At 41.7% G+C, this 22,621-nt stretch overlaps 2 protein-coding genes across 5 annotated transcripts in view; both read right to left on the bottom strand.

Annotated features, from left to right (window-relative positions):
* Positions 1–2,267: 2,267 nt before the first annotated feature.
* LOC119736888 (ADP/ATP translocase 3-like) lies at positions 2,268–4,736 on the bottom strand. Its single transcript, XM_038210904.1, has 3 exons — positions 4,216–4,736; positions 3,500–3,664; positions 2,268–3,289 (listed from the first exon to the last, which is right to left on the bottom strand). Exons 1-3 carry the CDS (start codon positions 4,330–4,332, stop codon positions 2,675–2,677), a joined length of 897 nt encoding a protein of 298 aa, XP_038066832.1. The 5' UTR covers positions 4,333–4,736; the 3' UTR covers positions 2,268–2,674.
* A 914-nt stretch (positions 4,737–5,650) lies between these two features.
* LOC119737492 (telomerase protein component 1-like) overlaps positions 5,651–22,621 on the bottom strand; it is a 31,351-nt gene continuing 14,380 nt past the window's right edge. For all 4 annotated transcript variants that reach the window (XM_038211894.1, XM_038211892.1, XM_038211895.1 and 1 more), the window contains 15 exons: positions 21,790–21,901; positions 21,031–21,138; positions 20,583–20,756; positions 19,373–19,560; positions 18,524–18,708; positions 17,440–17,599; positions 16,325–16,445; positions 15,705–15,833; positions 14,601–14,722; positions 14,287–14,416; positions 12,106–12,222; positions 11,021–11,164; positions 10,412–10,495; positions 9,130–9,288; positions 5,651–8,216 (listed from right to left, as the gene is read on the bottom strand). In XM_038211894.1, the coding sequence (XP_038067822.1) occupies positions 8,109–8,216; positions 9,130–9,288; positions 10,412–10,495; positions 11,021–11,164; positions 12,106–12,222; positions 14,287–14,416; positions 14,601–14,722; positions 15,705–15,833; positions 16,325–16,445; positions 17,440–17,599; positions 18,524–18,708; positions 19,373–19,560; positions 20,583–20,756; positions 21,031–21,138; positions 21,790–21,901 (2,041 nt within the window). In that variant the 3' untranslated portion in view covers positions 5,651–8,108. The remainder of the gene's footprint in view (positions 8,217–9,129; positions 9,289–10,411; positions 10,496–11,020; positions 11,165–12,105; positions 12,223–14,286; positions 14,417–14,600; positions 14,723–15,704; positions 15,834–16,324; positions 16,446–17,439; positions 17,600–18,523; positions 18,709–19,372; positions 19,561–20,582; positions 20,757–21,030; positions 21,139–21,789; positions 21,902–22,621) is intronic.

Genomic DNA, 22,621 nt, shown 5'->3' with positions numbered 1-22,621 from the left:
GCACCATGTGAATAAATCTCTTTTGTGAGTATGTGTGGTTCTGAAAAGAACCGAGAGATTTATTCACATGGCGCTACCGCAAACTTATCTTGTCTTAAGATCAAAGCGCTTTACGTTATTATTGTCATCGGGCCAATGAAACATTCAAACCACAATCTCAGCTCCCCGGGCAGAGTCATGTACCGTCGGATAAGCTGCCTCAAAATCGATCACAGCAACCATCTCTGCTTTCGCTGGTACACCCATTTTTTGCTCCTGGTCAGTTGAGAGAAGCAATGAATGTCAGACAAGTCGACCGTTGAGACAACTCGACTCGGGACAAGTCGACCGTTGAGACAACTCGACCGTTGAGACAGGTCGACCGTTGAGACAACTCGACTCGGGACAACTCGACTGTTGAGACTGCTCGACTTAATGGAAATGAATACACGTGGAGCAGAAAAAGTTGCACAAATCTGTGGCTAGACCGATCACGGGTGCGGCGCGGGCATACTCGATGTACAGAGGGCGTCGCGTCGGGCCGGTGCGCCCCGCCCGGCCGCGAGGACCGGGCCGGGCCCGGCACGAGGGCACGTCGACCGGCGCGGCAAATGGGCGCACAGGCCCGGCACAAACGATGTCACGTTGACCGGGGATGCGCGCACGGTGGCCTTGAAAAAAAAAACGAACGATCTGCACGGACAATCACGCTGCGCTATATCGGCTCTGTTATATGCAACAACAAAAAACTCATGTATCATCACTCCCAAACGGCGATCAGCCGCCGTCAAAATCCTCGGTACTATCCCCAAAACATGTGAGGCGACTTGTCTCAACGGTCGACTTGTCTTTCCATTTATCGCACATACGGGCGAGTTGTCTCAACGGTCGAGTTATCTCAACGGTCGACTTGTCCCGAGTCGAGTTGTCTCAACGGTCGACTTGTCTGACCCCCGAAGCGATGACCGCGCGCAGGCCAATACGAGCACAACAAACACGTTCGCATTTGTCACTGCACACGAGCTTTTGATTGTAGTGGCGAGGACCGAGGAGGGGAGGTCCGAGGTTTCCGCCGCAGCGAGACTCAGAAGCTGCTATGCCGTTGAGGTTGATCTGCTGCCACATCGTTACGTCACTGCGAAATACCTCTCTTTAATGTGTCCTTAAAGCGGTGCTTGGAAGACCAATGGGTCTCTCTCCCGGTTTTGAAGTTCAGAATGATACAGCACAGCTTTGGGCGGGAGCCTGGAATCGTCCATCCTCACAACCATGGTCAGACCATACTATGTATCTTGAGCAAGTTGGACACATTGCGCAAGCTGAAGAACCACGATGTTGGGAACTAACTCTGTCGCGCCAATTTATGCCAAGGATACTGAAACAGACTGAGATGACGGATTGAGCGCTTGAGCCTGGTTCACTTTTAGATGTGACGCTGGTTGTTGCTGCAGGTAGAGAGCAAGGGTTTCCAAAGTATAGCCTATATAGAGAAAGTTGGCATGGACAACTGCACGGGCGCCTCTCTGAGACCATGCAGAGACGAGGGTGTATAACCTTGCAAATGGTGTACAGGCAGCTTTGATGCTGTAGCGCTGATCTCAGCATCAAAGCTGTCATCTGCGGTGATTATAATTACTGTGAACATGGCCAATAACCGACCAGCCCGGGTCGTTGCCCGGGGCTTACCCACTGTGATATCAGACTTGAAGGTATAGACGTAAGAGTGGAGTGCAGTGTGAGGACCAGACCGACCAGTGGACAGTGCCAACCGTACCTAGGGGTGCGGCTGCCCATTTTATTTCAGAGGTACTACCCTTAGCTCCACTGCACCCGAAGGCCCAATTTCGTCCCAAAGCCTAATATTCATGTCGAAACTAATGTACCTGACATTATATACTGTCGACATTTTCCTTGCGCATATGCGCCACAAATACCATGTGTGAATTATAAAGAAATAGGCCTACATGTTCTATTTAGTCATTTGCTACGGGAAAATAATGTATTCGCTTCGATTCACTTTCTGCCGTCTCACATCCCGACCTTCCCCTCGATCCCAGTCGATTCCCCAGGTTTTGGGACACTATTCCGCCACGTACATCCGGGATGTTTCTGATATTCAATTATTTTGTCCTCTGTTGACATTTTTCTGCCAACTTGCTGAGACGTCTTTCAGAATTAATTATCCTTATTCTTCAATCATTACAATGAAACTTCCATTTTTAATTTACCCCCAGGAGGAACATTCAATTCTTCTATTTCCACAGTACACAAAATGACATCACGCCACGTTTGGTTGATACTGCGAGTTGGGTTTCAAATTTATTCTGCCCACTGAGTCATTTTTTTTGCTGAAAACCTGAACAGTTGATGCCTTTCAAAATCTCTTGTAAAACCAATTGCTTTCTCTTATTACTCAAACAATACATTATAACGGACTGATTCATTTAGCCTGAACCAATATGGGTCGAGATTTCTAATGTTTACAATGTTAAACCAGCCCTGAAAATATTTATTTTATGAAATTTAAAACCCAAAATGTATTATACTTGAAGCCTGCGTTACGTAGGGCTCTACAATCTAAAACAAAGCGTACTTTTGTAACGAATGTATCATCGGAATATGAAACTATAGAAATTTGAAAAAAGGGCGGAAGGTATATATAATTATGTCAGGTGGGAGGTATTTGTCAGGAGCTTTAGAGGAGTGCCTTGATCTCGTCATACAACACTAGCACCAGAGCCCCGCCGGTGCCCCTGAGAACGTTGGAGAAGGCTCCCTTGAAGAAGGCAGACGGTCCTTCCTGCTTGAAGATCTTCTTCCAGCAGTCCATGGTGTTCTTGTACATGACGTCTTTACGTCCCGACTGCATCATCATGCGGCGACGCACGGTGTCAAAGGGGTAGCTGACCACACCCGAGCCGGTGGTGACCGTCTGAGCGATCATCCAGCTCACCAGGATGTTGTTGTACTGGGATGGAATCAATCCCTTCACGGTGTCATACGTGCCGAAGTAAGCAGCCCGGTAGATGATGATCCCCTGGACGGATACCCCAAAGCCCCGGTACAGACCGATGATACCGTCCGACTTGACGATCTTAGTTAGGCAGTCTCCCAGACCCTTGAACTGCCGGCTGCCGGTGCCGGCTTTCCCGATGTCGGCTGCCAGGCGAGTCCTGGCGAAGTCCAGCGGGTAGACGAAGCACAGCGAGGTAGCACCGGCCGCACCGCCAGACGCCAGGTTCCCGACGAAGTAGCGTGCGAACTGGGTCTTCTTGTTCACCCCACTCAGGAATATCTGCTTGTACTTGTCCTTGAAGTATAGAAGAAAATCCGCTTTTATTTTGGTAAAAAGTAAAGGTTTAGCAAAACCTGCCAGAGTATTTGCGCATTGCTCGTATGGCAGTCAGGCATTAAACAGTGATATTCCTCCATGTTCAACCGGGGGAATTCGGCAAATTTGTGAACAGATTTCTAATTTTCTAATTTTTAAGGGTTCAACCTGTAAACGTCACCTCCTTACCTTGAAGGCGAAGTTGAGGGCCTGGGTGGGGAAGTAGCGGATGACGTTGGCCAGGTTGCCCCGCCAGAGGGAGAGAAAACCCTGCTCCTTGGTCACGCGACTGAAGCAGTCCACGATGCCCTTGTACTGTTGGTCCGCTGTGATCTGTGTGGAGGCAGCCTGAACCTGTATTTGCCAAAAGGAAAAGAAAATGTAAATATTTAACTCATCCAGGACCATGGAGGGGGGAGGGAGGGGGGGTTGCACCGTATGCCGAATATTTTTCTGTAAAACTAAAAGCTCCGGCAAATTGACCGCTTTGGCACAATAATATATCCCCCTCCCCGACATGAGAAGACCCAACATACCCTAGCTGGTCACGATAGGATTTAATGAGAAAATAAAAATAAATGCTTTATCTTTATTAAATTAGGCCTAGGCAAAATTTAATTAAAAGAGAGTTGTGTTTAAAGTTTAGGACTTATATTCGCACTGAAAATATATAACTTAAAGAGTCAAAGAAGAAAACGTTGAGAAAGGACTCAGCCCAGTGAACTCCCTTATCTCCCCACGTACATGCAATGAAGACGTCGTCCAACCTGGGCTAAGAAAGGACTCCTTCATTTTTTTCTTGTGTAAATTTGCCTGACCTTGAACCACTTTCTGAATTCAGAAAAGTGAAATTTAGGCCTAGGCCCATGTACAAATATTGGAGGATATATCAAGAAGCTACGAACCTGGAGCAAAAGTTTGACACGTTCAATGGGCGCCACAGCCGTCTTAGAAATGGCAGCCGCCGTCCCGCCCGCCATCAAATCCTTGACGAAGGACGATACATCGAAGCTTTTCGCCATGGTTGCAGGACACGGTGACGTTTTCCTTGCGAAATTTCAAAGTCCAAAACACGATCAGAATCCCTACCCTTTTTCCAAGACTGTCTGGCTGGCTTGACTGCGAAACCGGCGGCAGTCAGATCGCTTTGTCTTTATGTAGTTTACAGAATAATGCAGAAAACACAGCAACCAAATGGCGACGAGTTGTTAGTTGGCAGCTCTAAGCTCAGCTAGCAACACATAATTTTTTCGCCGTTCCTGATTGGCCGAAACTTTTACAGTACAACTGCACCGTTGAAAAAGACTCGGTTGAAATCTGAACCAAAAAGAGAATCTACTTTGACATTAACTTTAAAAAACAATTTTCCGCCGTATTTCTCGTGTTGTGGAAATGATGCTTTCAATAAAATCGAAAAATAAAGGAAACATGCGCGGGCGTACGTGCGCGTACAGGGCGCGTGCAGGGCGCTACGAACACGCGATGCGCGGTAACCAGCCGCGCATGCGCGCACACGTGTTGATAACAATAATATTAGCATAATAACGCGGTACGCAGAGAGACACATCACAAAATTCCGTTGAAAAAAAAATTGCGTAACAGTCGCAGCTTTGAAACAGCTGCAAAAATGGTATGGTACCTAAATTACAGGTACACGTTTGGCCAAATTCCTAAAAGAAAAAGAATAATGTAATGTTTGTGCAGTGGGCCTACACTGGGATGATAATACAGCGAGTCAAAAAAGAAAGTGACCGCTGAGATTAAAGATTTTTCGTTTTCACTGTACTTAGGCTACAATAAAAAAAAAAAAGATATACAAATGAAACATGTATAAAACAAGCGTGTTCTTTCACTCATCTGAATTTTTTTCCCCAATGAGCTATCAGAAATTATGCATGTTTTACTAAAAGAACCCACTTTTACAGCTGTCCGTGAAATGCTAAATGTTTTGAAGCTATTCAAGTAGGGGTGAGCACCAGAGATTACACACAGCTATTCAAATTCAAATTCTAATTCGAAATCGAATGCGATTTAATTTGAGTCAAGACTGAAACATTATTTTTTTTACTGTCAAAATTTGTGCTTTGTAGGCCTACAGGATATAATGAAAAATTAATCAATCTTTTTCTGAAAGGAAAATGGCGAGTTTTGTTTGTTTTCCTTTGCAAATTTTCGTTTGCTGTAATTTGTATTTAAAAATGTGTTCATCAATGCGTTTGGTAAATGATATTGGTGGACAGCTGAATTTTGTGGAATTTCTATTAAAATGGAAATAGCTTGTAAATAGAGTATGTCAATTGCGTGAATTTTTCAAAGTTATTAGTCAATATGAAACAGGTACTTTATTCCTATGTTGTTGTTTTTTATTCAATGGAGCGAGCCACATAACTTTGTAATATTTTCTGACTCACAGTGTATAGTACATGTACAATCTATTTGATGTAGGCCTGGGCCTAAATCTCTTCTTAATCACCAATATAGCTAGTATAAAGAAACGTATTGCCGTACTTACCCGAGAACCATGTGACAGACATTTCAAGCTGCGTTTTTCTTGTGTAGCATTAGTACTGTACATATTCCTAAATTATTCATCTCGTTATCAATCTATACAACTAACTTTACATTAAAGACATTTCTCATAATTCGGTTTTTGAGATCGGTTTTCAGATGTTAAAAATTCCCGAAGGAGTTTGCAGTACGTCTTACCTTAAAAGGTAAACCTCACTTATTTCACTTATTTTGAGATTTGCGTAAACAAAAAAAAGTTCATATTTTTTGGAGGTTGCTATACTTGAGAGCTCTTATTACACATGTTCATCTTGCACTTAAAAATAATCTTGTCATCTAAAACAAGGTACAGTTAGTTCTATATAATTCAAAATCACACTTACACAGCACTCAATGTTATATAATATTGATGACTATACACTTTCCGATTATGCTATTCGATGCTAACTTTTAAAATAATTCTGCTCGTATGAAAATACTGCGAGTTTGGTCATTTCAATGATTATTGCTTAAATATTAAACGTTTAAGGAAACCTGCTGTTGATAGTTTTAAATATAACCAAGTTTACAGTCACTTTGTCTTAGTACTAGTCTAAAATTAAGAACTGATGTGCTTATAATGCAGTTCATATAACGCCTGAATAAATCCCTGTTGTCTGATTGGTGGGTCGTTGATCACATGTCATTGAATTTTACTCGTCCCAATGCACGGCGCGACCACACCGCAAAAAAATAGAAGCTCCTTCCCAGGGTAAATAGAACTTCCCTGCAAGGTCACACTATTGTGGCTCTGACCAATCAGATGACAAGGATTTCTTCAGGTGTTACATAAGATAATGAATGGAACATTCCATAGGTCACCTCATGAAATTATTCTTACCATTGCACTCACATTCATTACTTTTATGTCAAGCTACATCCTGATAACGCTTTTGTCTTAAAAAATATTCCAAAGTGTTTTACATAGACTACTATGTGCGGTAGGTCTCGTTCAAATGACGTCATTTCCTACAGACGTCCTACAGTGCATCGGCATTTTGAGCATCAACTTGCTCCATTCGCATCGGCTGCATCGTATGTCGAACACATTTTAAGCAATGAGCGCGCGTGTTTGGAACATTTTCAACACTGCGCAATGCATGCTTGGTGGCGTAAAATACGCAGTTGCAGTTCTCCTACAGAGATGGCCGCCATTAAGCGAGCCCTATTCAACAACATTTGGTATCTCTTGCTATGCTTTGAGGGGCGTTTTAAAATTTTTTTTATAACATTTTAGGCTTTGCATGGTAAAGTATCGAAACTTTTGGTTTCTTTTCTCCAAAAAACAAACAACAACAAAAAAAGAGGAGCAAAAAAGAAGTAAAAAACTGTACAACTACATTTCTATATCATTAGGACTCTCATATACAGATCAAAATTCACTTAAATACACTCTATAAAAACTAAACATAAGTAACTGTAAAACATCACTGAACAAAAAATATATTATGAACGTCTCGCCTAAAAATGCACAAGATTTTGATTTGATATTGAATTTAATAACACTTGCGACAAACTCATAAGGCACATTTCTGTTAAAAGAAAATGAGCAAACAAATTAGTTGAGGAAATGTTTCAAGGTGATCATATGCCACAGGTAAAATAGAATTACACATACATCGAGCTACAGTGAAGAAGTCTATAATAGTTACAGAATTTACAAGTTCTTAGCTTTTGGGGAAAAAAACATGTCCAAACAGCGTGTGATATTTGATGGGTTAATATCTGAATATCAAGGATAGATCATGGGTTAACTTCACCTTTTGAATTTAAAAACATTCGTAACATGATTAAGCTTTACTTACTGAGAACTGCTGTGCAATTTGGAATATAACTCAATTTAGAGCAGCTTGAAATACTGGACCAAAGAAATTCTTACATATTTAGATTTTTCCACCTATTTCGCCAGAGATAAAGAATATGGACGGACCTTCAAAAAAAAACAACCCTCTTTTACTTTGGTACATGTGTTGCAATATAATACTGTCAAAATAAAATTGTAATTTGTGACCCAAATCTTGTACGTTCTTTACAAATTTACAACCGAAAATGGCCAATAATCTATTTAGGGAAGGTGAGTTACCAGACTCAAGAGGAAACAGTTTTAACACAAGTCTATCAGCCTCCGAAGTAAACAACAGGCTGGTACCAATAAATGGGGGAATCCCACTGCATGTGATATCCTACCATGCTTTCAGGGTACTATACCAAGATGTCGCACTGTGAAAAGGGGTTGGAAGTCTGGTGCTCTTTAAGTCTTGCTTGCTTCTCTGTCCCGCCTTTGCTTGATCCGTTTGAATGTCGGTTCATCAAGGGTCCGTATGACACGCATGGTCTGTGGATGCTCTGGACCAAAGACCTAAGTGGAAAAAAAATTAATTAATTTTTCAGCTGCAATCCTTACTAGTGCACTAACTCCTCACTCCTTCACGTAGTGGGACACCCTCCTGTGATGTCACACTTTTGCTTTTTTTCTCGCCATTATTTTGCACGAATAGAGCATGGCACAACATTCAGCATCTTACGAATGGCATGCTGCGTGCATGCTTTTTCAATGTAGATGGGTGAAGCGTCTAATAAATAATTCAGTAATTTCATAGACTCACAGCAAGACAGTAAGGTTTTTGTTCTCCTTTTTCCACTTCAATAACAAAATTGCCATTGGAAAAATGGACAAAGCAGTTTTTAAACAACGGACTTCACAAAATTAAGTCAAATGTTCACACAAGGTGGATATCGGCCGTAAATGAATCCCCGAGAAATTTCAGCTCACTGCAGTCAGGATCCAGGGATAAACCAAACATTTTATTTTTTTAAACAAATTTCCCAAATCTAAAAAGTTTTCCATATCCGCGGTCATCAAAAATACTGATTTTTGGCCCAAAATCCAACTTCACAGAATTAAGTAAAATGTTCACACCAGGTGGATTGAAGCCAGATGTGAATCCCCGAGAGAAGCAAGTTGGGGTTAAATGCCTTGCCCAAGGACCAAATATATGGCCAGCAGCTGGAATCGAACCCCTGACCCTCTGATCACGATTGAGGAACCCTTACCACTTGGTCACAATTACCAATTTGCCTGAAGGCACTCCTAAATTACAATTTCTTTATTCTACATAAAACTTTACAGGTAGATGTCCAGATTTCAATAGGGATTCTTTCCACATCCTGAAATGAGGAACAACCATGAAATCAGGAGAAATCCTGACAAATCTTACCCCTGGGAACTTAAAAAAATTACCAAAACAAATCCAAACGATGGTAAGCTTTACCTGAGTTTTGATGACTAAGCCGAGGTAGAAATAGTCGTAGGATTCTTCCAACTTGCCCATTTCTTCCAGCAGTATGGCCTTATTAATGACGATACGACTAGTCAGGACGCTCATCTCTCCACAGGCCTGGTAGCACAGCGCCTCAGCCTCATTGTACATCTGCAAAAAAGAAGAATGATAGGTACCCGGTAGGTGCAGTGGTTCTTTCCTCGACTTACACTGCGATGGCTAAGGTTCGAACCCACTCGGGTCCGCGTTTGGATTGAGTTTCAGTCCCAAGGGTTGAGACTTGAGTCGAAGTCTCAAGTCATTTGCTTCAAATCAGAGTCCAGATCAAGTCATTTGGTTGAAGTCTGAGTCTGAGTCTGGAGTCATTTGCTTCGAATCAGAGTCCAGATCGAGTCATTTGGTTGAAGTCCGAGTCAGAGTCTGGAGTCATTTGCTTCGAATCAGAGTCTAGATCGAGTCATTAGGTTGAAGTCTGAGTCTGAGTCTGGAGTCATTTGCTTCGAATCAGAGTCCAGATCGAGTCATTTGGTTGAAGTCTGAGTCGGAGTCTGGAGTCATTTGCTTCGAATCAGAGTCCAGATCAAGTTATTTGGTTGAAGTCTGAGTCTGAGTCTGGAGTCATTTCCTTCGAATCAGAGTCCAGATCGAGTCATTTGGTTGAAGTCTGAGTCTGAGTCTGGAGTCATTTGCTTCGAATCAGAGTCCAGATTGAGTCATTTGGTTGAAGTCTGAGTCTGAGTCTGGAGTCATTTGCTTCGAATCAGAGTCTAGATCGAGTCATTAGGTTGAAGTCTGAGTCTGAGTCTGGAGTCATTTGCTTCGAATCAGAGTCCAGATCGAGTCATTTGGTTGAAGTCTGAGTCTGAGTCTGGAGTCATTTGCTTCGAATCAGAGTCTAGATCGAGTCATTTGGTTGAAGTCTGAGTCTGAGTCTGGAGTCATTTGCTTCGAATCAGAGTCCAGATCGAGTCACTTGGTTGAAGTCCGAGTCTGAGTCTGGAGTCATTTGCTTCGAATCAGAGTCTAGATTGAGTCATTTGGTTGAAGTCTGAGCCTGAGTCTCGAGTCATTTGCTTCAAATCAGAGTCCAGATCGAGTCATTTGGTTGAAGTCTGAGTCTGGAGTCATTTGCTTCAAATCAGGGTCCAGATCGGGTCATTTGGTTGAAGTCCGAGTCTCGAGTCATTTGCATCAAAACAGATACGATAGTTGCCTACTACAATGGCGTCAGGTCACGTGGGTCAGTGATCAGAGCCCTACCGTGATAACTTACTTCTAGGGCTTTTTCTCTGTGATCGTCACTCTTCAGCATAGCTTCATTCATGATGCATTCAGCCACATGTGCCTTGTCATCCAACTACAAACAACACCACCAACAAAACACAACAAGTCTAGAATTATTATAAATAATAAGAAACTGTCCTTTTTTCAATATGTGATCCCATATATAACATGAAAGTATGTAAACCTGGTTCAGAAATACATGACTATTGCGGAATATTATCATTCTATTCTCTTTTTAACTGATACAAATAATGTCCTGTGTGTGTGTGTGTGTGGGGGGGGGGGGGGGGGTTGGTAGAAAAAAAACTATAATGTTTCAGTGAAGTTCTGCATGTAGCAATTTAAAAATCTAGGACATGAAAGCCCAATTCATAAGCTTTCTTTTGGAACAAGAATCATTCAAATAGCTCATGTACTCCTCATGAGTTTTACTAAACACAACCATCGTTATAAAGTTCTGTCCACGGATCACAAAAAGGTAAGTGTTCTTTCAGCAAAACGAACAAAAATCACATAGGGATGTGTGTGAATTGTTTTCGTTTTGCTGAAAGAATTGCACACCTTTTTTGTGATCCGTGTTTGCAGGTTGGAAACCCACCTCATAAAAGATCTCCTTGGCTTCTTTCAGACTGTCAAATCCCAAGTCGGTTGCTTCTGATGCAGAGAGACTGTTGTCTCCCCTCAAGAAGATCCAGGTACGCAAGTTGAACGCCAGCTTCATCAGAGAAAAGGCCCGCATAAACTAGAGACACGAGAAAACAAATTAAAAACTCAACACTACACTCATCGCACAACCGGAGTGCATTGGCATGTCCAACCGAGATGCAGTAAATTCCACCTTAAAGATAATATACAACATTTGCAAACATCAAAAAACTACCAAATCATTATGAAATACCTTACTTGACTGTAAGTGAATAATACTTCCAAGCATCCTGTGAAATCGTTGCACCTGGTATGCTGTCATTTTCAAGAAAAGTGGACTTTTTGTATAAATTTAAATAAGGGTGGGTCGACCATTGTAAAAAAAACCCAGACTTTTTTCAAATACTGCCCTCAGTTTACCATATTTAGTAAGTCCACATTTTGTTTGCAATTGGTTACACATCCGTGAGTGGGCGCATACCAGCTAGTCTGGTACTCTGACCCGACAATTTACAGAATTAATAATCAATAAAATTGCTTTGTTTCGTCTGAAGTACCGTAGGAAAACCACACTACCAGAACGGCATTTCTGTCTGGATTTTTCCAGCATCTATGAACACAAAGCTTTAAACAGGGCCCAATTTCATAGAGCTGCTTAAGCATAAAATTTGCCTAAGCACAAAAAACCTCGCTTAATATAGTCATGTTACCGGCCAAAACTCCATGCAATGTACATTGGTATTTAGCTGGTGCTTACGTTCCATAACAATCGCATGGAGTTTTGGTGGGTAACCTGATTATATTAATCAAAGATTTTTTGTGCTGAAGTAAATTTTACGCTTAAGCGGCTGTATGAAATTTGGCCCAGATCAGTGTAACAATATTTGCTATAAAATACTTACCCCCAAATCCATCCTTTTCTGAAAACTACAGCAAAAGCAAAATGTTGTATGTTACCTTTAAAAGGGCAAAGGTTAATTTGTTTGAGTTTTAAGGTGAACTTTTTTTGAAGATAACCAATCCCCATTCCCTGTCTACCTTGAAGCGATCTTCTGTCAAGTCTTTGCCGAGTTCCAGTGATTTCTGTCGGTACTGAATAGCCGGCTTCAAGTCGGGCATCATTTTCCTGGTCATGTAGTCGTGTAATACCAATCTCTGTGTACAGACAGAAATTGGGCATTATTTTCCATGTCAGCCAGACGATAAGAGTAAGTGTATGCTGGCGTTTGTTTATGGTGTAAATCGAGGACACACACGTGCAACATCATCGGTGAATCGAGGACAGGAACCAAATCGAGGACGACCTCGATGAGAAAACGTGTACAAAACCAATGAGAGCTGTTGCGAAAAAGTTGGAGAATAAACAAAGGAAAAGGAAAGAGAACAAAAGAAAATCCTTGATTTACACCATAAACAAACGAGTGTGCACAGGCACAGGTAGAATAGGCAAACCTTATGGGTGTATACCACCAAACAGTTGTGAATCACTCCGTTCGGGCTCATTAATATTTTGTGATCCCACAGGTAATTTTGAATAAGAGGTCCATACTGCCTATAGGGTGGAGTGAACTAATTCAAGCGAGAATTTCTACGCCAGCTGATTAGCATAAAAAGTGACCCCTCAATTTCTTTTAAAAAAGGAGACCGTTTGGCTTTAAAAAAGGTGAAATTGTGTAAATATAGCCAAGGATCAACTCCCTGGGTTTTGGGCTTCCATCTGAGGGCAGGTCTAATAAAATTATGGTTGAAAAATGGGTCCTTTTTGCCTGAGAAGTGGAAAGATGCCACTCGTAAAATGGCTACATGCAGGCTAAGGAACTGCCACTTTTCGGAAGGTGATTTTTGCTTTGAGGTTAATATTTAAAAATGTAATCGGCTAGTCTACCCAAAATTGAAAAGAAATGAAAACATGAAGGACGAGACAATTTGATTTTTGTTTGAGTAATCCCAGTGATGTTGGCTTGCATGTTATTTGGCCCTGAACTTTGTTAATTTTACACTGTTTTCAATGGGGCTTGAATTGGTTCATTGCACCCTATACTTGGGACAGATTGTAGAAATATTTCTGGAGGTCAAGCATCTAGGACATGTGGTTTCCAACTCTAGGAATTTCGTTCTCAAAAACCTGTAAATTTTGGGCCCATTTCGGACGGAGGAGGGGGCCACATAGACCTGGGCAGGCAGATTGGCAATCAAACAGTTGACCGGACTATCTCTGGTAAAATTCATAAGATGGAATTTTTGCGTCGGGGTAATGTAAATCAAATTAGGTTTTGCCCTTCACCGACATATAAACACTGTATACTCAGTGCGTTACCTCCAGAGTGAAAGTTGGAAAAAAAAATTCCACCTTATGAATAATTAATGCGGTACCCGCTGCTATGTTCATCAAATTCGAACCAGCCAACCGATCCCGTTAGCTCTGTGGTCGAGTGGTAAGACATCTGCACTAGAAAGCAGGAGGTCCTGGGTTTGAGTCTCACCCGAGCGATTTTTTTCAACTTTCACTCGGGAGGTAACACACGGAGTATACAGTGTTTATACATTGGTGAAGGGCAAAACCTAATTAGATCTGGTAAAATTGAAAAGAAAATTGACAGTATACAAATATTGAATTCTTCGAGTGGTGTAGTAAAACTAGCCTCCCAATGTGATCCATGGTTCGCCTCGGGTTAATAGAATGGTCCATGGATCACCGAGGGAGGCTAGTTTTACTTCACCATGAGATAAAGCATTCAATATTTGTTCTTTAACAGTTCATCCACAGATTCTGCTTGGTTTTAATATTTTAAATTATTTAAATCTGAACACAGTTGAAATAAACTTCAATTTCAATACAAAATTGGTGGAAAATGTATTTCTCTCTTCCAAACTACCCCTTCCCAAAATGTTTGAACCCAAGTCTGCGGCGCGCTCTCTTTGGAACAATACGTGCTACGCGCAAGGCGCACACCAGTATCCATTTGCACACAAATACCGCGCCGTGGAAATAGTACTTTGGTTGCTAATGGTATAGTACTTTGGTTGCTACGGGTATAGTACTTTTGGCCTTGCACAGAAAGCTAGCAAAATTAGAAAGTAACATGTGACTCGCTCTCGGCCAATCAAGACACAGAATTTGTGGGTGAGGTGTTATAAAGACTTCTATAGCATTTTGAGACCATAGGTTAAAAAAAAGTGCTGCAGAATAACCACATTATAAGGTCTGTTTTCCTTCACCTCATTGTGCATGCTGGCTATCAGGTCGTACAGGATCAGCATCCGTTCCCGACGCTGGCCCAACCGGCTCTCAATCTCCATTGACTTCTCCAACAAGGAGAAGCAAGTCTCCAGCTGACCAGCCTGCATACTGCAAATAAAAACAAAAAACAATTAACCAAAAATGATGTCAAAAATGAAGTCACAAGAGGTCACATTTTTCATTCGACTGTCCTTCTTACTCTCAAAATTGTCTTGTAACACCTCGAATTTTAAACCTACATACTGAGAATCCCTAAAAAATTTTTAAAAAAAATAGGAAAAGACCAACTTACAGAACTCTTCCGACTTTCTCGTAGAGCAGACTGAGGTCTTCCTCATTCATGGTAGGGTCATCAGTGAGTTTCTCGACCTGGGCTACGTAAAGCTTCTCCATCTCAGCCATGCTATCTGCAGCCTAAGTTAACAAAAACGGTAAATGTAAAGATGTGCATGCAGGCAAGGCCCAATACAGAAAAGAAACAAGAAACAGATCCTGTTAGCTCGGTGGTCGAGTGGTACGACATCTGCACTAGAAAGCAGGAGGTCGTGGGTTCGATTCCCACCCGAGTGATTTTTTTCCAACTTTCACTCGGGAGGTAACACACTGAGTATACAGAGTTTAAACGTCGGTGAAGGGCAAAACCTAATTTGATAAGAAACAGATGATATCACTATGAGACTAAATATGTGCTTGGCCAGTCTTAAACAAGTATGTTTAAGACCGGCTTAGGGCCTAGACGCTGATAATGGCCAGAGCCAAAGGCGAGGGACATTATCGCCAAGCACATATTTATTCCCATTCATAAATACCTTTCTGTCAAAAAGTCAAACAAGTCAAAAATGATAAATTTCCAACGATTTTGTTCAACAATTTTACTTCATGTTTTTTTTAAACACCCCTCTAGCTCCTTGTATGTTTATGGTACCGGTATGTGCCTCTTGCAAGCAGTGATACAAATCTCCTTATATGGAGATTGGCGTGCGCGCACATGGCGCACACTGCGTGATGTGGCGGAGAACGCGGTGGTGCCGGTGTAGCGTGAATTTAGGACTCCATGAAATCTGGACTCATTGGTAGTATTGTGCATGCCTGAGTGAAGATTGTGAACGCAACGAACACAGTGCGATATCACCCTCAGTGTGTGACACGCATTATAATTGTCGGGACATGTGGCCGTCCTAGACCAATGAAATTACAGTATCCAAGCACACGATATAACAATATACATTATACAGCTCTGTAAATAATCTGTTATTCAGTAATATGCATGGTTATCAAGGCCATACAGTCATTCTGATATCCAATCTTTGCAACTTTCGATGTGGTTTTCTCTTTTTTTTCACAACCCTGTGACATAATGCAGGAGACAAGTAACACATGCTTCTTTTTTCCCTACCTGTCGCCAGAAGGAGAGCAGTTCTCCGCTGAAGTCCTCCTTGAAGTAGTGATTGAACACCTTCCAGTCCAGAAGGAAGTCCACCAATCGCTTCTTGTCATTGATCTTGATCAGGTGGTGGGGATACTCCTGATTGGTGGAAGGATGGACAAACTTATGAATATTTAACGAGTAACGAGAGAAATATCAATGCTATGAATATTAAGACCTTCCAGTCTAGAAGGAAATCCACCAATCGCTTCTTGTCATTGATCTTGATCAGGTGGTGGGGATACTCCTGATTGGTGGAAGGATGGATAAATTCTTGAATATTTAATGAGAGAAATATCACTGCTATGAATATTTAGACATTCCAGTCCAGAAGGAAGTCCACCAAAGTGCCTAACACTTGCCTGTTTTTGTCTGTTGACTGAATTTGACTAGTCACAGTGCTTACTTGAACTATATTCTGACTGCTGGTGACTAGCCTGTGTAAAAGGCATGGCAGGGGAAGTGAACTGATTGTTTTACTGACTGTGACTGTTCAGATAGCAGAGGGGTCAGCGTAATATTGGCACTGTATGTCATTTCTGCCATTACAGTTGGTTAGGGTTTAAAGAAGATGCGGACTGTTCACATACCTCCGCCTTGCGCTCTAGGTTCGCAACCTTCTCAAAATAGTTGGCTAGTTTGCTGTGCCACCATTGGTACAACCTGTCAACTGAGTGGCCTGCGTTATTCCCTGTTTGACCGCTGAAGTACCTGTAGTCACAAATATAAAAAAAAACTGAACTTATTATTTCGTGTTAGTGGTGGGAGAAATCGGAGATCTGATATCACCAGAAGTTCCCATCCAGCTCACATTCACGCCAACAAAAAGTGACGAGTGCCACATGGAATATCCTCCTAATGGCAGGGTCAAGTTCGCAGGATACATTGACCACTGTGGGTCTTGACATAAAACGAAAAATCAACCTTGAAAGTTCTTAAAATAATGCAAAAAATTCATCCAGGCAACGGCAACAACTTCAAAGGCAAGTTGTGTACTGCCATAACGCATGATAAGGTCTTCATAGCACTAGGATGGTGTAGTGCCCTGCCGCTGCGCGTCTTAGCGTGCGCGCGGCGTGCAATAGATCAAAAGGGATAGGACAAAAATGCACGGTGAATGGAACCAAAAATGCACAGTTATGTCGTAGGCCGTGATTCGATTAATGAATGCCACGTGACCTACTATCCTCCAATCAAATGACAAGGACTTATTTGGGTGTTATATGTGACAAACAAAGGGTATTATGTCGCATAAAAGTGAAATTTTGTTATATATATGGTTGGAAAGCACAGTGTAAGTTTTCATTTGGTATATGATAGCCCCTAATAGCCCGTTCTGGAGATATGACGTATTTGCATATTAACTACTTCCTTAGAATTCAAATTACACAACTGAGAAAACAGGCTTTGAAATAGCTGGTTTTGTTGCAGAACAACAGAACGCTTCACACAAAATGTTTTTTTTTCCACTTTGTTCATCAAAATCAACATTTCTGTGAATGAAACCTAAAACTGTAGCTATTAAAGATGTCATTTATGACAAAAACTGAAAATCACATTTTGACGAAATTTTCTCCCTCTCAATGTGGAGCGGGCCATTACACGACTTAATACCCTTTTTTTGTGGAGCCAGTCACATATAATAGATATTGGCAGTGCAACAAACAAAACACGACTGTCTAACGACTTCAAGTATACTACTCACTTAGCCCTGACAGCTTTGCTGAGGGAGCGATGATAGAAATCCAGTCTGCCTTCCCCGCTGTCGCCGAACGGCCGTAGGAACGGCTTCAGGGCGCGGAACACCCGAGCCCACTTGTGGGCCGACAGTGGGCCGATATCGGACGCCCCTTTTTCCCTGGACTCTGTGAGTAAAAGAAAATAAGGATGAATGGTGGGGTGAGCATTATTGTATGTCATTTTAAAGCTTGGAATTTGAACTGTATGCCTGGCGAGTATTCGTTGGACAGTAAAACCAAGAGTTTTAAAATTATTCGTGTGCAAAAAAAGGCATGTCGAAAAACAAACTCAACCCATTTCGAGGAAAATCGATGATGCTGTACAGCAAATGCAAACTCGAGTCACACTTTATGAGCACGCTTTTTGAATAGGTACATACTTGCACGTGACTTTCAAAATTGAACTTGAAACGCAGAACAATATTGTGAATTTATTTAAGGTGTGTAGTCTATGTGGATTGGAAAAACAGAAAACACAGAAAGTAAAAAGGCAACGAAACTGTCACATAATGAACACGATGAACCATTTCCACATTAGAAAAAATGCGCACGATTGATTTTCCTTGAAATTGGTTGAGTTTGTTTTTTCCCAATCCCATGCCTTTATTTGAACAAGAATCAGTTCAAAACCCTTTTGAAAATCAAACCAACAACTTACCAGGGATAAAGTTTAGATTTCAAGCTTTAAAATGATATTAAAATAATGGCAGTAGGTGTTTCTGCAGCGACGCTAGAACCTCGCTATAAAATATTGTTCTGACAAGTCCTCGGGCGATATCGGTTGGTCGTGATAGCGCCGTCTCGCAAGGCGGGTAATCGCGTCCGCGGGTTATCAAGTATAAAAACCAGAACAATGTCTAGCCCCTAAACTAGAGATTTGCTAAAAAAAACGTTGCGGGTATTTTGAGACACGCTATACAAATGTCTCTACCGGCTAACAAAATTTCATTAACAAAATTGATCGCTTAATTTCTGAGATCAGAAGGTCCATTCTAAGATGGCCCCTCACACCCCCCCCCCCCCCCATCTTAGAGGGTTAAGCTCCTTTACCCTTTTCTCCTTTCTCCTTCCCTGAGCTTTCCTTGGGGGGCATCAGGTTATCCTCGTCTCCTAGGATGGAGAGCAGTTCTGTCTCGAGCAGACCGTGGCACGAGCACTCCAGCAGACACAGGGTCGCTACCAGCATCTCCCCACCGTTCTCCTGCTCAAAACGTGTCAGGATTTGCTCCAATAAACTAAAAGAAAAGCAAGCAAATTTTGATCACTTAGACTTAGGAAAATTTACTGCAAAGGCACGACTGCAGTAATATTAGACACAAACTTCAAAGAATGGCATAGAAAATAATTGCAATTTTCTCTCTGGTACCTAAATTTAAGAGTACTTTCTCCTGTAATCTAAAAGCAGGCTATGCAACTTTAAAGCCATATAACAGAGGAGGTTCCTAGATTTAAGTAGACTCTGTACAGTGTTTTCAATACGTGGGAATTTAAAACACAAAAAGAGAAAATCAGCTGATCCGAGGAAAATTTGCATTGCTGTAAACCTAAGCAAATAAAATATAATCATTTGGAAAAAAAATGGAGGAATTACTGCACAGACACAGCCACAGTTTAAAATCAAGCACCCAGATTTATTTGCATTTTTACAAGTAAACTAAAGTATACATATTTGATCATATTGAGACAGTAGGACAAAGCGATTCCAACATTTTTTAAAATAAAATTTGGCCTAGAATTAAGACATGGGGCATTTTTCAAACTTTGGCTTTGTCTCTAGATGCAACTCAATCTACAAAAACCATTTGTTTCAGTCTTAAATTGTAATTAACACTAGTGTTTGAGGCCACACATCACAATTTATAGTTCCTACACTGGATCCATTGAAAGAAGACAACTTACTTGAGCAAGCCGTCTGCCAAGCCATTGATCTTGTCCGACAGCGACTCAAACGAGCCAAAGACTCGGAGCTCTTCGCAAGCTACCGACAGCCACAGAGGATTCTGGGAAGAGTCCTTACTGAGTAGGCTGGCCATCTGCTGGGCGTCCAGACGCTTCTGGTATTTACCCAGGGTCTCCTTGACGATTGCCTGGAGAAAGAAATGTCAATGAGAAGGTCATCTTTCAAGGCAATATGATAAAAATCTGATGCTAAATGCCAGTAAGTCTTTTGCCATCTCTAGTTGCTTTCATGTCTTGAATACCTTCCTTAAGCCAAAAAAAAAAGTCTTTGGTTTCTGGTATGGAGCTTGCCCAAAAAGTGGTGCGGCGACGCGGCTTTTTTTTTTTTTTACCTGATTTGTTTGGCCTCAAATGTCGGCTGATGACTGCAAATGGTGCCCGACTAAACTTAGTGCAAATATATGGGAGTCCAGAGAGGCCACATAAAGCTTATTAAGTAAGATTTGAGGCTTTGCATGGTGGAGATACTAAATAATGAAAGGTTTGCGGAAACACCATGTGCGAATAATTTCTCAACTAAGAGAATGGTTCTGAAAAGAACCAGAGGTATAAACTCGACGTTCCGGTCAGTATGCTCTGACCAGTATTCTCTTAGTTGAGAAATTATTCGCACATGGTGTTTCCGCAAACCTTTCATTATAAAGCTTATTCTCGATCATAAGCCCATCCAAAAACACGTTAAAATTGTGCAGCAGCAGGATTCCAGTCAAACCAGTGAGTTTGGCGGTTTTGAGACATCATCTTTCATTGAAAAAAAAACTTTTTCATTTTGCCGACGCGCATGGCTATGGCGCGCGCATACCAGAAACCGGAGACATTTTTTTATGGCCTTAGGAGCAAGACTATTTTTGCTGAAAATATAATATATATGTACGATGTGAAAAATCATTGCTAATATCTGTGTAGCTTTTTAATGGAATCATGATAATAACTGAATCTAGATAAGAATATATTCATAAGAGAGTTTACCCATTCTTATTGGTCACGAGCCTGTTAAGTGGCCGGTCTTACACTGTTGATAAACACCAAGTAGCTAGTCTTAAACACTTTTCCGGTTTGCTACAGTCAAAACTCCATCAAAAATGGTCCTGCCATTTGGGTTCGTTTATCACCCTGTACGATGCAATAGATTTGATTTGGCGGAACCTACCTCCCTTGAAGTCATGTCCAGGGGCGTGACGTAGACTTCAGTAGGTTTGTTGGGTCGTGAGCGTAGGGTCTTGTGCTGCGGCGTCTCATCAATCATGGAGAATATACAGCGAACCTGGGGACTCAGCTTGTTGGGCAGCCAGTTCAGAATGGTGGACTCCTTGGATTCATCAAACTATTTTTGTCCACAAAAAAAACAACCCACATGACTACATCATGGCAGAAAACAATTGTTTTGTTGCACCATGGTTTTATATCTTTTGGGATTCTTGTAGTTCCAATTTTTCTGGTCGATGTCTCTTTTCAAAAATGAATAACTTTTGTACTGGTTATGTGATAGCCCTCTAGAAAAAGAATCTATTTTGGGGAAATGAAACTCAAAAATAGCATGGGGAATGCAAATTTAACTGGCAAATAAAAATGCCATGCATTTGGCTAGTCTCTCTTACCTGATTGAGAGCATCAATGACAATAATCAGAGGTCGGGTGTTGGGATTGGATAGAGTTGCGTAGGTGAGCTGACAGGCCGTCTCCAAATCCTTAGGCATGGTGGTTTCCTGTGTGACAATACAACAGCACAATGTCAATCAGCATTTCTGCTACTCAAGCATGGTTTGGACCATGGAAGTCTTGCTTTCTAGACCCTTGGAACTAGGCTGATCTGTGTGGAATATTTTTGCTATGTTGTATCGGAGAGCTGGAAAGTAGGGCTAAATTCTTAAAACAATTCAGATGCCCATAACTATAGCACTCTACAAGATAACATGAATTACGCAAAATTATACGCCCCGTTTATCAATTCAGATTATCAATTCACCTAAAATTCATGCTTTTTATTCACAAATTCATGAAAAAAAAAATCCTGCCATAACAGAGTTCTCCGATTAATAAAATCTATCTTTCAGATAACAAATTTACAATCTTGTTCAAGGGAGGGAAGGGGAGGGTCTTGTGTTCGGCAGGGTAAACATCAGCTCACAACTTGGCAAAAGTTGGGATGAAGTATCTCAACTTCTCGTAGTAAAACCTTAAGGTTTTTAGCTTTACATGCATGTATGTAACTAACTAATGTAGGAGTGTAGAAGAAGATGAGGCAGGTGAAAAAATGCAAGGAATTGAGAAGTTGTTAGAGAAGCTCCAAAGTTTTTTTTATACTATATATATATTTTTTTTTTTATAGAAGCTCATATTCAAAAACCAAAACTTACATTGACCGCACCCAGTTCTTTCAAGAGGCGTTTCAGTGTGGCTTCCAGATTTGGCGAGCCAGGAACAGCTCCGACAAAATGGTAGAAGACGTGCCAGCCCTGTGTCCCACCTCTGGGAGTTAAAAAGTTAAAACAAAATTCATTATATTAGAAACTAAAGAGACACACTGAAGCAGTAAGGATTTGAAGCTGCGATCTCAGGAACATCTGTAATATCTTTCTATGAGCAACCAAGCTATTGAAACCTGTGTATTGGTAGTCTGAAATTGTTGAATGCCTTTGTTCATGGGATGCTTGTTAGAGGATATACACCTATATGTGCCATGTGGCCAGGGATCTTACCTAAGACTCTCTCTAGTAGATGGCATATGATGCATGTGGCCTGAACATGCAATATTGTATCGGAGAGCTGCATGTGTTGTTGCCCACAAGCCCAGTGGGCGGAGCCTAATGGACCGGTCTATTGACCCTTGGAAACAAACCAGTGTTGTAGTCAAATCTATCACAAGTCCCTGCAAGTCCCTGCAAGTCCTCGCAAGTCTCTGCAAGTCCTCGCAAGTCCCTGCAAGTCCTCACAAGTCCTCGCAAGTCCCTGCAAGTCCACGCAAGTCCCTGCAAGTCCTCACAATTCCCTGCAAGTCCACGCAAGTCCCTGCAAGTCCCTGGAAGTCCCTGCAAGTCCACGCAAGTCCCTGCAAGTCCTCACAAGTCCCTGCAAGTCCTAACAAGTCCCTGCAAGTCCCTGCAAGTCCTCACAAGTCCCTGCAAGTCCTCACAAGTCCCTCCAAGTTCTCGCAAGTCCTTACAAGTCCCTGCAAGTCCTTGCAAGTCC

This window comes from Patiria miniata, unplaced genomic scaffold, assembly GCF_015706575.1.
Source record: "Patiria miniata isolate m_02_andy unplaced genomic scaffold, ASM1570657v1 HiC_scaffold_3, whole genome shotgun sequence".
In the NCBI taxonomy this organism is placed as follows: domain Eukaryota; kingdom Metazoa; phylum Echinodermata; class Asteroidea; order Valvatida; family Asterinidae; genus Patiria; species Patiria miniata.
Note: the sequence above shows the minus strand (reverse complement) of the source record. Positions and strands in the feature narration are given on the sequence as shown.